Below are 15,486 nucleotides of genomic sequence, written 5' to 3'. Positions count from 1 at the left end.
TGCAGGGAAGGCACGGCTCTCTTGGAGAAGTAGTGGCGGCTGGGAACAACATACTGTGGGACAGCAAGCGACATGAGCTGTTTGAAGCTGTCTGTGTCCACCAGCCTAAATGACAGCATTTCATAGGCCAGTAGTTTAGAAATGCTGGCATTCAGGGCCAGGGATCGAGGGTGGCTAGGTGGGAATTTACGCTTTCTCTCAAATGTTTGTGAGATGGAGAGCTGAACGCTGCCGTGTGACATGGTTGAGACGCTTGGTGACGGAGGTGGTGGTGGTGGTGTTGGTGGTACATCCCCTGTTTGCTGGGCGGCAGGTGCCAACGTTCCTCCAGAGGCGGAGGAAGAGGCCGAGGCGGCAGCAGCAGAAGAGGCCGAGGCGGCAGCAGCAGAAGAGGTAGCAGGGGGAGCCTGAGTGACTTCCTTGGTTTTAAGGTGTTTACTCCACTGCAGTTCATGCTTTGCATGCAGGTGCCTGGTCATGCAGGTTGTGCTCAGGTTCAGAACGTTAATGCCTCGCTTCAGGCTCTGATGGCACAGCGTGCAAACCACTCGGGTCTTGTCGTCAGCACATTGTTTGAAGAAGTGCCATGCCAGGGAACTCCTTGAAGCTGCCTTTGGGGTGCTCGGTCCCAGATGGCCTCGGTCAGTAGCAGGCGGAGTCTCTTGGCGGCGGGTGTTCTGCTTTTGCCCACTGCTCCCTCTTTTGCTACGCTGTTGGCTCGGTCTCACCACTGCCTCTTCCTCCGAACTGTGAAAGTCAGTGGCACGACCTTCATTCCATGTGGGGTCTAGGACCTCATCGTCCCCTGCATCGTCTTCCACCCAGTCTTGATCCCTGACCTCCTGTTCAGTCTGCACACTGCAGAAAGACGCAGCAGTTGGCACCTGTGTTTCGTCATCATCAGAGACATGCTGAGGTGGTATTCCCATGTCCTCATCATCAGGAAACATAAGTGGTTGTGCGTCAGTGCATTCTATGTCTTCCACCGCTGGGGAAGGGCTAGGTGGATGCCCTTGGGAAACCCTGCCAGCGGAGTCTTCAAACAGCATAAGAGACTGCTGCATAACTTGAGGCTGAGACAGTTTCCCTGGTATGCATGGGGGTGATGTGACAGACTGATGGGGTTGGTTTTCAGGCGCCATCTGTGCGCTTTCTGCAGAAGACTGGGTGGGAGATAATGTGAACGTGCTGGATCCACTGTCGGCCACCCAATTGACTAATGCCTGTACCTGCTCAGGCCTTATCATCCTTAGAACGGCATTGGGCCCCACCATATATCGCTGTAAATTCTGGCGGCTACTGGGACCTGAGGTAGTTGGTACACTAGGACGTGTGGATGTGGCAGAACGGCCACGTCCTCTCCCAGCACCAGAGGGTCCACTAACACCACCACGACCATGTCCACGTCCGCGTCCCTTACTAGATGTTTTCCTCATTGTTATGGTTCACCACAACAACAAAAATATTATTTGGCCCAATGTATTGTATTCAAATTCAGCGGGATATAAATTTGAGGCCTAGTATTTAGGCGCTGGGTGACCTGTATGGATTTACTAACAGAATTGGACTTGGAAATGCACAGTAGCGTGTGTGTGAAGTTATTCTGAATGACCCTATGTGCACCTTGAATATTATATACCCTTTTAGGGATAGATTTCAAATAGCTCTGATATAGCAGGAACCACTAAATTATGAAATTGCTAAATTGGGAATTGTATTTCAACCCAGAACAAAAAATGTGCTTTGACGGACACTAAATAACTTTCCCAGCCACAACAGGACAGCGGTAACGAGAGATTTAGCGGGATATAAATTTGAGGCCTAGTATTTAGGCGCTGGGTGACCGGTATGGATTTACTAACAGAATTGGACTTGGAAATGCACAGTAGCGTGTGTGTGAAGTTATTCTGAATGACCCTATGTGCACCTTGAATATTATATACCCTTTTAGGGATAGATTTCAAATAGCTCTGATATAGCAGAAACCACTAAATTATGAAATTGCTAAATTGGGAATTGTATTTCAACCCAGAACAAAAAATGTGCTTTGACGGACACTAAATAACTTTCCCAGCCACAACAGGACAGCGGTAACGAGAGATTTAGCGGGATATAAATTTGAGGCCTAGTATTTAGGCGCTGGGTGACCGGTATGGATTTACTAACAGAATTGGACTTGGAAATGCACAGTAGCGTGTGTGTGAAGTTATTCTGAATGACCCTATGTGCACCTTGAATATTATATACCCTTTTAGGGATAGATTTCAAATAGCTCTGATATAGCAGGAACCACTAAATTATGAAATTGCTAAATTGGGAATTGTATTTCAACCCAGAACAAAATATGTGCTTTGACGGACACTAAATAACTTTCCCAGCCACAACAGGACAGCGGTAACGAGAGATTTAGCGGGATATAAATTTGAGGCCTAGTATTTAGGCGCTGGGTGACCGGTATGGATTTACTAACAGAATTGGACTTGGAAATGCACAGTAGCGTGTGTGTGAAGTTATTATGAATGACCCTATGTGCACCTTGAATATTATATACCCTTTTAGGGATAGATTTCAAATAGCTCTGATATAGCAGAAACCACTAAATTATGAAATTGCTAAATTGGGAATTGTATTTCAACCCTGAACAAAAAATGTGCTTTGACGGACACTAAATAACTTGCCCAGCCACAACAGTACAGCGGTAACGACAGATTTAGCGGGATATAAATTTGAGGCCTAGTATTTAGGCGCTGGGTGACCGGTATGGATTTAGTGACAGAATTAGACTGGGATATGGCCAAAAAATAACCACACTATTGCTGGTTAAATGCACTTGGTGACGGGCGCAGCTTGCCCCTGATGTAGTATATGGCCAAAAAATGAACAGACTATTGCTGGTTAAATGCACTTGGTGTCACAGCTTAACGAACCACACTACTGAGGGTTAAATGCACTTGGTGACGGGCGCAGCTTGCCCCTGATGTAGTATATGGCCAAAAAATGAACAGACTATTGCTGGTTAAATGCACTTGGTGACGGGCGCAGCTTGCCCCTGATTTAGTATATGGCCAAAAAATGAACAGACTATTGCTGGTTAAATGCACTTGGTGTGATAGCTTGACCAACCACACTACTGAGGGTTAAATGCACTTGGTGACGGGCGCAGCTTGCCCCTGATGTAGTATATGGCCAAAAAATGAACAGACTATTGCTGGTTAAATGCACTTGGTGTCACAGCTTGACCAACCACACTACTGAGGGTTAAATGCACTTGGTGACGGGCGCAGCTTGCCCCTGATGTAGTATATGGCCAAAAAATGAACAGACTATTGCTGGTTAAATGCACTTGGTGACAGGCGCAGCTTGCCCCTGATTTAGTATATGGCCAAAAAATGAACAGACTATTGCTGGTTAAATGCACTTGGTGTGATAGCTTGACCAACCACACTACTGAGGGTTAAATGCACTTGGTGACGGGCGCAGTTTGCCCCTGATGTAGTATATGGCCAAAAAATGAACAGACTATTGCTGGTTAAATGCACTTGGTGACGGGCACAGCTTGCCCCTGATTTAGTATATGGCCAAAAAATGAACAGACTATTGCTGGTTAAATGCACTTGGTGTGATAGCTTGACCAACCACACTACTGAGGGTTAAATGCACTTGGTGACGGGCGCAGCTTGCCCCTGATGTAGTATATGGCCAAAAAATGAACAGACTATTGCTGGTTAAATGCACTTGGTGTCACAGCTTGACCAACCACACTACTGAGGGTTAAATGCACTTGGTGACGGGCGCAGCTTGCCCCTGATGTAGTATATGGCCAAAAAATGAACAGACTATTGCTGGTTAAATGCACTTGGTGACGGGCGCAGCTTGCCCCTGATTTAGTATATGGCCAAAAAATGAACAGACTATTGCTGGTTAAATGCACTTGGTGTGATAGCTTGACCAACCACACTACTGAGGGTTAAATGCACTTGGTGACGGGCGCAGCTTGCCCCTGATGTAGTATATGGCCAAAAAATAAACAGACTATTGCTGGTTAAATGCACTTGGTGTGACAGCTTCACCCTGATGTAGGCTTTAGCCAAAAAACAACCACACCATTGAGGGTTAAATGCACTTGGTGACAGGCGCAGCTTGCCCCTGATGTAGTATATGGCCAAAAAATAAACAGACTATTGCTGGTTAAATGCACTTGGTGTGACAGCTTCACCCTGATGTAGGCTTTAGCCAAAAAACAACCACACCATTGAGGGTTAAATGCACTTGGTCGCAGCTTGTGCTGGCGCACCACAAGACACAAAATGGCCGCCGATCACCCCAGAAAAATGTGACTGACAAACGGTCTGGGCAGCCTAAAAACAGTGAGCAATTGAGTATCAGCAACTCAATGACCCACAGCTGCAGATCGATCAATAATCAAATCCTTTGGAGGAGTTAATCTGCCTAATCTCGCCCTACTGTCGCAGCCGCAACCTCTCCCTACGCTAATCAGAGCAGAGTGACGGGCGGCGCTATGTGACTCCAGCTTAAATAGAGGCTTGGTCACATGGTGCTCTGGCCAATCACAGCCATGCCAATAGTAGGCATGGCTGTGATGGCCTCTTGGGGCAAGTAGTATGACGCTTGTTGATTGGCTGCTTTGCAGCCTTTCAAAAAGCGCCAAGAAAGCGTCACAAAAGCGCCAAGAAAGCGACGAACACCGAACCCGAACCCGGACTTTTACGAAAATGTCCGGGATCGGGTCCGTGTCACGGACACCCCAAAATTCGGTACGAACCCGAACTATACAGTTCGAGTTCGCTCATCCCTAGATGCAACCCATTATCTTATTGGCCTTGGCAGCAGCTGCCTGACACTGGTTTTTGCAGCTTAGTTTGCTGTTTATTAAAATTCCTAGATCTTTTTCCATGTCAGTGTTACCGAGTGTTTTACCATTTAATAAGTACGGTTGACTTGCATTATTCCTTCCCATGTGCATAACTTTACATTTGTCAGTGTTAAACCTCATCTGCCACTTATCTGCCCAAGCCTCCAATCTATCCAGATCCCTCTGTAGTAGTATACTGTCCTCTTCAGTGTTAATTACTTTACACAGTTTAGTGTCATCTGCAAAAATTTATATTTTACTATGCAAGCCTTGCTTTTGTGTTCTGTGTGTCCTGTTGCTTGTCTGTGTTCCTCCCTTTCCCTACCCTGCACTTACCCAGGTTAGGAACTGTCGTCCAGTTGTTCACCATTACCTAGGACGGATCGTGCAAGTAGGCAGGGAGAGAGGCAAGGGTGGCAGTCAGGGGTGCCCACTTTCCTACCCACCCCCACCCATCCCCGTGACACACTGAGTATATATATTTCTATCATGTTTCAGGAACAAAGATGGACCTTTTCTTCTCTTTGTGTCTTTTCTTCACATCCACACTCCTTATTATACTACAAAGGAGTTCAGAGGAAGAAGCAAACATGACTTATATGGAGACAACGTAGAGGAAATGGACTGGATGATTGGTAAGTTCTATATGCAATTCTGTACATTACTTTTATTGGATGGAAATTTGGTGTATCCCCATTGTAGTGTGATATGGTTCTGGAGATCAGAACGTCCTACTAGATCACAACCCTCTACTTTTTGGTTCAGATCATAATAATATTCTCCAAATAATGACATTGTAGTATTAGTAGGTAAGCTTATGCAATGCAATATTGCTTAATATATTCTAAATTTGGATGGCTGGGTTATCTTATAAAACTTCCCTGAAGCTTGGTTATTATCAATTGAAATTGAGTGAGCCAGTTGAGATTTGTTTCGAGTTCCGTTTGCCCATTTTTTTAAAAGGTCATTCAGGGAGCATGTGTTATTTCCCCCAGTTTTAGGGTAGCCAGGATGTTGTGACCATTTTCGCTCACTACCTTGGGGATGCAGATTGGCTGGCACAAAGAGGACTAGGAGAAGAAGGACAGACTTGTTCTGATTGGGAATGCTGGCCAGTTATATTTTTCCTAAGGATCTTGTGATGCTATCTAATGTGCTGAAATAGACCTCTGGTGCCTATAATTGCGCTTGTATGACCAAGGCTTATTTTAATCCGGATGATCTTGCACAGCGCTGTGGTTTTTTTGTGCCCGCCTCTTGGAGAAAAAGCACCATAAGGGAGTTGCTCACACAGAGCTACAGGCAGCCAAGCTAGGCTTAACTCTGGCACGTTTTGGGCCTAACCCACCCACAGCATTAGTGGCATCACCAGATCCCGAAGCAGATGTGGCATCTGCACTTTCTTGTTGCTGCCACCAGCCTTCTTCACTGATGTTGCCTCCTCCATAAACTCAAATCTGGCTCCCAGGTCCTATACAGCACACAATCAGAGTCCTCAACCTTCCTGTTGCTTTTATCAGACTGTGAGATATTATGGTTGGTTCCTGGGGGCCCCCCTCCCCTGCTTTGCCCTGACTGCCACCGTTGATGTCCTCATCACCAATACCATGGCTACAGGTGCCACTGTTACCACCACCATCAACACAGGTATGCATGGGGTCACCAGTCTCCTCCCCAACCTCCTCTTCAGGGCATGCCAAGTGGTCGGGCCTCTAACACAAGTAGTCAACAGGGAGACTCTCTTGACTATCTGTCATACGGTGTGGTGGCATTTTCTTGCCGCTTCTCGGGAAAAAGGAAGGTGCCGCACTAGGAAGGGGCAGTGAAGACTGAAAAGACTCAACTGAAAACTTTCTTTGGGGCTGCAAGGAGTAGGATGAATGCAATCACCCCTGGCTCCAGGGCACGATATCAGACTCTGAAGTCACCTCCACATCATCCTGTTGCAAGTGAGAGGAGAATGAGCCATGCAATCCAGAATCTTATCCTTTTTCTCCTCAACTATAATGTTGCACCTTCTCAAAGCCAGCAGCCTACTATGACTTCTACTACTGCTACTTCTGGCAGGATAGTTGGTGCTGCTACTACCCACATTCTGGCTCTGGGTCTTTCATTTGGAACCCTTCCGTAGCCTGCACATTTTTAGGCCCTTTTAGATGTTGTGCACTACCTTACCTTACCTACCTTTACTGTACTGGTGTAGTAAACACGTATACAGTGGATATAAAAAGTCTACACACCCCTGTTAAAATGTCAGGTTTATGTGATGTAAAAAAATGAGACAAAGATAAATTATTTCAGAACTTTTTCCACCTTTAATGTGACCTATAAACTGTACAACTCAATTGAAAAACAAACTAAAATCTTTTAGGTAGAGGGAAGAAAATGAAATAATATGGTTGCATAAGTGTGCACACACTTAGGCTATTTTCACACTTGCGGCAGTGTAATCCGGCAAGCAGTTCCGTCATCGGAACTGCCTGCCAGATCCGCCAATCTGGATGTGACTGAAAGCATTTGTGAGACGCATCCGGATGCGGATCCGTCTCACAAATGCATTGCGAGAACGGATCCGTCTCTCAGCTTGTCATGCGGACAGACGGATCCGTCTTGTATCTTTTTTCACATTTCTACCGGTCTGACCAGACCAGAAGGATGGATCCGGCATTCCGGTATTTTGAATTCCGGATCTGGCACTAATACATTCCTATGGGGAAAATGCAGAATCCGGCATTCAGGCAAGTCTTCAGTTTTTTTTACCGGAGATAAAACCATAGCATGCTACGGTTTTCTCTTTTGTCTTATCAGTTAAAATGACTGAACTGAAGACATCCTGATGCATCCTGAATGGATTACTCTCTATTCAGAATGCATGGGGATATGCCTGATCAATTCTTTTCCGGTATAGAGCCCCTGTGAAGGAACTCTATGCCGGAAAAAAAAAAACGCTAGTGTGAAAGTACCCTAAAACTAATACTTTGTTGAAGCACCTTTTGATTTTATTACAGCACTCAGTCTTTTTGGGTATGAGTCTATCAGCATGACACATTTTGACTTGGCAAGATTTGCCAACTCTTCTTTGCAAAAACACTCCAAATCTGTCAGATTGCGAGGGCATCTCCTGTGCACAGCCCTCTTCAGATCACCCCACAGATTTTCAATCGGATTCAGGTCTGGGCTCTGGCTGGGCTATTCCAAAACTTTTATCTTCTTCTAGTGAAGCCATTCCTTTGTTAATTTCTATGTACTGTATGCTTTGGGTCGTTGTCATGCTGAAAGATGAAGTTCCTCTTCATGTTCAGCTTTCTATAGCAGAAGCCTGAAGGTTTTGTGCCAATATTGACTGGTATTTGGAACTGTTCATAATTTCCTCTAGCTTAACTAAGGCCCCAGTTCCAGCCGAAGAAAAACAGCCTCAAAGCATAAAGCTTCACTCTGGGTATGGTGTTGTTTTTGCGCCAAACATATCTTTTGGAATTATAGCCAAAAGGTTCAACCTTGGTTTTATCAGACCATAACACCTTTTCCCACATGCTTTTGGGAGACTTTAGATGTGTTTTTGCAAAATGTAGCCTGGCTTGGATGTTTTTGTTCGTAAGAAAAGGCTTTCGTCTTTCCACTCTACCCCATAGCCCAGACATATGAAGAATACAGGAGATTGTTGTCACATGTACCACACAGCCAGTACTTGCCAGATATTCCTGGCATTTTTGCTGTAGGCCTCTTGGTAGCCTCCCAGACCAGTTTTCTTCTCGTCTTTTCATCAATTTTGGAGGGATGTCCAGTACTTGGTAATGTTACTGTTGTGCCATATTTTTTCCACTTGATGGTGACTGTCTTTACTGTGTTCCATGGTATATCTAATGCCTTGGAAATTCTTTTGTACCCTACTCCTGACTTACACCTTTTAACAATGAGATCCCTCTGATGCTTTGGAAGCTCTCTGTGGACCATGGTTTTTGCTGTGGGAAAGACCAACTAGAGCAGGTGAACTTTATTTGGGGTTAATCAGAGGCACTTTAAATGATGACAGGTGTATGCTGACTCCTATTTAACATGATTTTGAATGTAATTGTTTAATTCTGAACACAGCTACATCACCAGTTAAGAGGGTGTGCACACTTATGCAACCCCATTATTTTAGTTTTTGTTTTCTTCCCTCCACCAAAAAGATTTCAGTTTGTTTTTCAATTGAGTGGTACAGTGTTGATCACCTATTTGCTAGTTAAACTAATCTGAACAAGTCCCAAAGAAATTTTAATTCGAACTGTGTGGAAATAATTAACGGAAATGGATGATTGAGGCCAGACACTCAATTTCTTATTATCATTCACAGGTAGATTGCCTATTTCCTACCCTATGTCTTGTAGTAATCACATATACAGTACAGACCAAAAGTTTGGACACACCTTCTCATTCAAAGAGTTTTCTTTATTTTCATGACTATTATAATTGTAGATTTACACTGAAGGCATCAAAACTATGAATTAACACATGTGGAATTATATACATAACAAAAAAGTGTGAAACAACTGAAAATATGTCATATTCTAGGTTCTTCAAAGTAGCCACCTTTTGCTTTGATTACTGCTTTGCACACTCTTGGCATTCTCTTGATGAGCTTCAAGAGGTAATCACCTGAAATGGTCTTCCAACAGTCTTGAAGGAGTTCCCAGAGATGCCTAGCACTTGTTGGCCCTTTTGCCTTCACTCTGCGGTCCAGCTGACCCCAAACCATCTCGATTGGGTTCAGGTCCGGTGACTGTGGAGGCCAGATCATCTGGCGCAGCACCCAATCCTAGCTTTTCCCTTCACTCACCCTGGCAATAAGCTTGATTGATTTCTGACTGTCCCTGATTGATTTTGCACTCACCTTTGCTCCCTAAGATTGTTTTCCTGTCAGACACTGTAACACCCAAACACCCTCACTCACAGAATGTTGTTTTGCTAGGGCATCTCCATGCCTGTGCAGCACTGACTGGTTCCCAGGCTGACAGTCTGAATGAACCAATCAGGGCAAGTCCCCCCCTCCCCAGGGTCAAGTGAGAACCCTTCTTCTTCCTACCTAGTTCTTTTTTTTCCCCTGGCATGTGCACTAAAATGGCTATATGCACAAATTTAGTGGATTTGTCTTAACCACCTCAGCTCCCCTAGCTTAAACCCCCTTAATGACCAGACCACTTTTTACAATTCTGCACTACACTACTTTCACGGTTTATTGCTCGGTCATACAAATGAATTTTACCTCCTTTTCTTCTCACTAATAGAGCTTTCATATGGTGGTATTTCATTGCTGCTGACATTTGAACTTTTTTTGATATTAATCGAAATTGACCGAAATTTTTGCAAAAAAATGACATTTTTCTCTTTCGATTGTAAAATTTTTCAAATAAAACTACATTTCTATATAAATTTTTCTCTAAATTTATTGTTCTACATGTCTTTGATTTAAAAAAAATGCAATAATTGTATATTTATTGGTTTGGGTAAAAGTTATAGCGTTTAAAAACTATGGTACAAAAATGAGAATTTCCGCATTTTGAAGCAGCTCTGACTTTCTAAGCACCTGTCATGTTTCCTGAGGTTCTAGAATGCCCAGACAGTAGAAACACCCCACAAATGACCCCATTTGAGAAAGTAGACACCCTAAGGTATTCGCTGATGGGCATAGTGAGTTCATGGAAGTTTTTCTTTTTTGTCACAAGTTAGCGGAAAAGGATTTCTTTTTTTCCTTACAAAGTCTCATATTCCACTAACTTGTGACAAAAAATAAAATTTTACATGTACTCACTATACCCCTCACGGAATACCTTGGGGTGTCTTCTTTCCAAAATGGGGTCACTTGTGGGGTATTTATACTGCCTTGGCATTTTAGGGGACCTAAAGTGTGAGAAGTAGTTTGGAATCCAAATGCGTAAAAAATGCCCTGTGAAATCGTAAAGATACTCATTAGAATTTAAGCCCCTTTGCCCATCTAAGCTGCAAAAAAGTGTCACACATGTGGTATCGCCGTACTCAGAAGAAGTAGGGCAATGTGTTTTGGGGTGTATTTTTACATATACCCTTGCTGGGTGAGAGAAATATCTCTTTAAAAGACAACTTTTCCCATTTTTTTATACAACGTTGTCATTTGACAGAGATATTCATCTCACCCAGCATGGGTATATGTAAAGATACACCCCAAAACACATTGCCCTACTTCTCCCGAGTACGGAGATACCACATGTGTGACACTTTTTTGCAGCCTAGGTGCGCAAAGGGGCCCAAATTCCAATGAGTACCTTTTAGGAGGGCATTTTTAGGCATTTGGATTCCAGACTTCTTCTCACGCTTTAGGTCCCCTAAAATGCCAGGGCAGTATAAATACCCCACATGTGACCTCATTTTGGAAAGAAGACACCCCAAGGTATTCCGTGAGGGGCATGGCGAGTTCATAGAAGATTTTTTTTTTGGGGCCCAAGTTAGCGGAAAATGTTTTTTTTTTGGGTTCATTTGTGGGGTAATTATACTGCCCTGGCATTTTAGGGGCCCTAAAGCTTGAGAAGAAGTCTGGAATATTAATGTCTAAAAATTTTTACACATTTGGATTCCGTGAGGGGTATGGTGAGTTCATGTGAGATTTTTTTTTTTGTCACAAGTTAGTGGAATATGAGACTTTGTAAGAAAAAAAAAAATAATCTTGTATGAACTCGCCATGCCCCTCAAAAGTGATCTTTTTATAGCGCCGCAGCGATTTTACGGTGTTTTTACAGTGATCAGAAAAAAAAAATTCTGTTACTGCGGTGGGGCGGACTGAACGCAAGTGTGCGCACAAGATCAGGCCTGATTGGGCGAACACTGCGTTTTTTGTAGAGCCTATAAAACATGTCCTATTCTTGTCCGCAATTGCGGACAAGAAAAGGCATTTTCTATATAGTTCTGGCAATGTGCAGACCCGCAAAATGCGGAAAGCACATTGCCGGTGTCCATGTTTTGCGGATCCGCGGTGTCCGTGTTTTGCGGATCCACGGATCCGAAAAACACATACGGACATCTGAATGGAGCCTTACAGGGGGGTGATCAATGACAGGGGGATGATCATGGAGTCTATATGGGGTGATCAGGGGGTTAATAAGTGACGGGGGTGTAGTGTAGTGGTGTTTGGTGCTACTTACAGAGCTGCCTGTGTCCTCTGGTGGTCGATCCAAGCAAAAGGGACCACCAGAGGACCAGGTAGCAGGTATATTAGTCGCTGTTATCAAAACAGCATCCAATATACCTTTTTGGGGTTAAAAAAAATCGTATGTACAGCCTGCCAGCGAATGATCGCCGCTGGCAGGCTGTAGATCCACTAGTTTATCTCCCGATCCTGTGAACGCGCGCTCCTGTGTGCGCGCTTTCACAGGAAATCTCGCCTCCAGGAGGAATAACCCAGCCGCCTGCCGGACCCAATCCTGCACTAGGCGGTCGGGAGGTGGTTAAACAAACCTGAAAATATTCGGGTTGGTCTACCATCTGAAACTCTATTCGGTCTGAACTGGTTAGCTCTTCTATAATTGGCACCACTTACTACTAGGCTCATATGTAGGAAGTAATTGTGTTTCTCTGTGTCATACTGTACATAAAAACTATTAAAATGGAATTTAGTGGTGTTTCCCCTTTATGCATAATTTCTTCTAACAGACATGTTTTTTCACCACCATTAGCATCGTAAGGACATATGGCTGTCTTACAGTATCTTTTTTGGTGACTTTAAGCTGACCGTATTTATTAGCTCAAACCCGTTGATTTTAGCATGTTCAGCTGACCATCTAATGTGGATGTGGCTTTCCCCGATTGCTGGATGCCAAATGTATAATCCTTTAGATCTTAAAAGGGTTTGTGTCACTTCAGTAAATATAATTTATTATGTATAGAAAGATAATACAAGGTACTTACTAATGTATTCTTATTATCCATATTGCTTCCTTTTTTGGATGGATTCATTTTTCTATTGCATTATACACTGCTTGTTTCCATGGTTACGAACACCCCACAATCCTTCAGCGTTGTTCATGCTTGCAAAGAGAAAAGCACCGGCCTATGTGCGCTCCCACAAACCCGGCCACCAGAGAGGCTAGCACTTTTTCCAGTAGTGTACAAGCATGGCCACCTCTGATGAATTGCAGCGTGGTCATAACCCGAGCATTAAACCAGGCACCCCCTGCTCTGAAGGTGGGACGGTGTCTGGTTCATAGAAAAAGGTCAGAAATTGATGGAAACACCACTGAAATGGTTCGGGAACAGCATGGGGAGGATGTCTGGATGCATCTTGGACTCCCAGGTTGCTGCTAGGAACGATGCTGTCCGAGTAGTACGCCACTTTTACAGACTGACAATAATATGCACCAAACCAAAGATAAAATCAATTTTAGAGGAAACATTGTTAGGAAACATTCTTTCCTGTATATGTACTTGTATATAAAGTGCAAGTGCTGCCAAAAATTACAAGAAAGAAGCACTCTGATACAACCTGTATATCACATAAAGGAGGGTCTCATTCACATTGTGGTACAATTGTTCAGGTAGTGGGACTCCTACACACTCATAAAGTCTGTGCACTAAGGGAAAGGGCTGCCAAAAATTACAAGGAACCAGCACTCCAATACACCCTTTATTACACATAAAGGAGGGCATCATACACATCCTTAAAAAATGATGATTGATGACCTGCTGGTGACCCTCAAAAACATTAGGAGCAAGGGCCTGCTTCCGAGCTGACGATCTAAAAATTTTTGTAGGCGAGGGCCTGCTGCCGAGCTGACCATCTAAAAAAAATTGTGGTCGAGGGCCTGCTGCTGAGCTGGCCCTCTAAAACATTATGGTTGAGGGCCTGCTGTTGAGCTGGCCCTCTAAAACATTATGGTTGAGGGCCTGCTGGTGACCCTCAAAAACATTATGGGTGAGGGCCTGCTGGTGACCCTCTAAAACATTATGAGTGAGGGCCTGCTGCTGAGCTGACCCTCTAAAACATTAGGAGCGAGGGCAGCCTAATAAGCATGTTGATATGATGGAGGAGGAGGAGAAAAGGGAGATTGAACCATATACCCTTTTTAGTGGTGGAAGGGGTGCATGGGAATACAGTATATTCAATACACCATAAAAGCCACATTTAGAGTGCCTTTATGTTCAGCCACTTTCCTCTGGTGGAGTAGCGTAGTCAGGGGCAAACCAGGCCTTGTTAATTTTTATAAGAGTCAACCGGTCAGCATTTTCAGTTGACAGGCAGATGCGCTGATCAGTTATTATGCCCCCAGCAGCACTAAATACACACTCTGACAAAATACTGGTGGCGGGGCAGGCCAGCACCTCCAAGGTGTAGAGCGCCAGTTCGTGCCACGTATCAAGCTTGGACACCCAATAGTTGTAAGGCACACAGGGATCACAGAGGACGCTGACACGGTCTTCTATGTACATACTCTTTCACCATCTTCCAAAATGTTTCCCTCCTTGTGACAAAAGGCGCGCATCAGGTTGAGGGTGCTGGCGGGGTGTCATAAAACTGTCCCAGGATTTGGTAAGTGTTGCCCTGCCTCTATTATAACTGCTGTATGTTCCCCTCGTTTCCATTCCTCAGTTGGCCAAGGAACTACGTACTCTGCAGCCAGCGCTGTAAACTGGAAATTTTTGGAGCAATTTTTCCACAAGGACCTTCTGGTATTGCACCATTTTGCTCGTCCTCTCCACCACAGGAATGAGAGATAAAAAGTTCTCTTTGTAGCAGGGGTCGAGAAGGGTGAACAACCAGTAATTGGTGTTGGCCAAAATGTGTACAACGCGAGGGTCACGGGAAAGGCAGCATAACATAAAGTCAGCCATGTGTGCCAGAGTCCCAACAGACAAGACTTTGCTGTCCTCATCAGTAGGATGACTATCAATCTCCTTATCCTCTTCCTCCTCTTCTACCCATCCACACTGAACAGGTGGAATAAAACTTCCATGGGTACTACCCTCTGAGGGTGGTCTGGCTATCACCCTGTGTACTGTCTTCCCCCATTTCCACCTCTTCCACATGCAAAGCGTCTGCCTTAATTGTGAGCAGCGAGCGTTTAAGTAGACACAGAAATGGGATGGTTACGCTGATAATAGCGTTATTGCTGCTCACCATCTGTGTTGATTCCTAAAAGTTGCGTAAATCCTCACAGAGGTCAGACATCAATACCCACTCGTTGCTTGTGAAGAGTGGAAGCTGACTGGAAAGGCAACGACCATGTTGCAGCTGGTATTCCACTACTGCCCTCTTCTGCTCGGAAAGCCTGGCCAAAATGTGGAACGTTGAGTTCCAGTGCGTGCTAACGTCGCACAACAGCCGGTGAGCTGGCAATTGCAAGCGCTGCAGCATTGAAAGACCGCCTGTATCTGTCATGGCCTTTGGAGTGCGCTGTGACACTTTTTCCACGCTTGCTGTTGCCTCTGGCAATGTGTTGCTGTTTCAGCATGTGGGGGCAGTGTCATGGCCTTTGTGGTGTGTGCCTTGACATGGTTGCCTTGCATGTTGTTGCCTGTGGCAACGTGTAGCTTTTTATGCTGGTGTGTGCACTTCTCCTTTAAGTTGTTTCCTCCTCTGTCCGATGCTGGAAGGGTTAACCACCTTG

The 15,486-nt window shown here is 44.6% G+C and overlaps 1 protein-coding gene across 1 annotated transcript in view; it reads left to right on the top strand.

Annotated features, from left to right (window-relative positions):
• LOC122930555 (arylsulfatase H-like) overlaps positions 1-15,486 on the top strand; it is a 466,223-nt gene that overhangs the window by 149,175 nt on the left and 301,562 nt on the right. Inside the window, exon 7 of the mRNA XM_044284039.1 lies at positions 5,372-5,508. Within this exon, the coding sequence (XP_044139974.1) occupies positions 5,372-5,508 (137 nt within the window). The remainder of the gene's footprint in view (positions 1-5,371; positions 5,509-15,486) is intronic.

The sequence above is a fragment of the Bufo gargarizans genome, chromosome 3 (genome assembly GCF_014858855.1).
Source record: "Bufo gargarizans isolate SCDJY-AF-19 chromosome 3, ASM1485885v1, whole genome shotgun sequence".
In the NCBI taxonomy this organism is placed as follows: Eukaryota; Metazoa; Chordata; class Amphibia; order Anura; family Bufonidae; genus Bufo; species Bufo gargarizans.
This window is presented reverse-complemented; position numbering and strand designations above follow the sequence as displayed.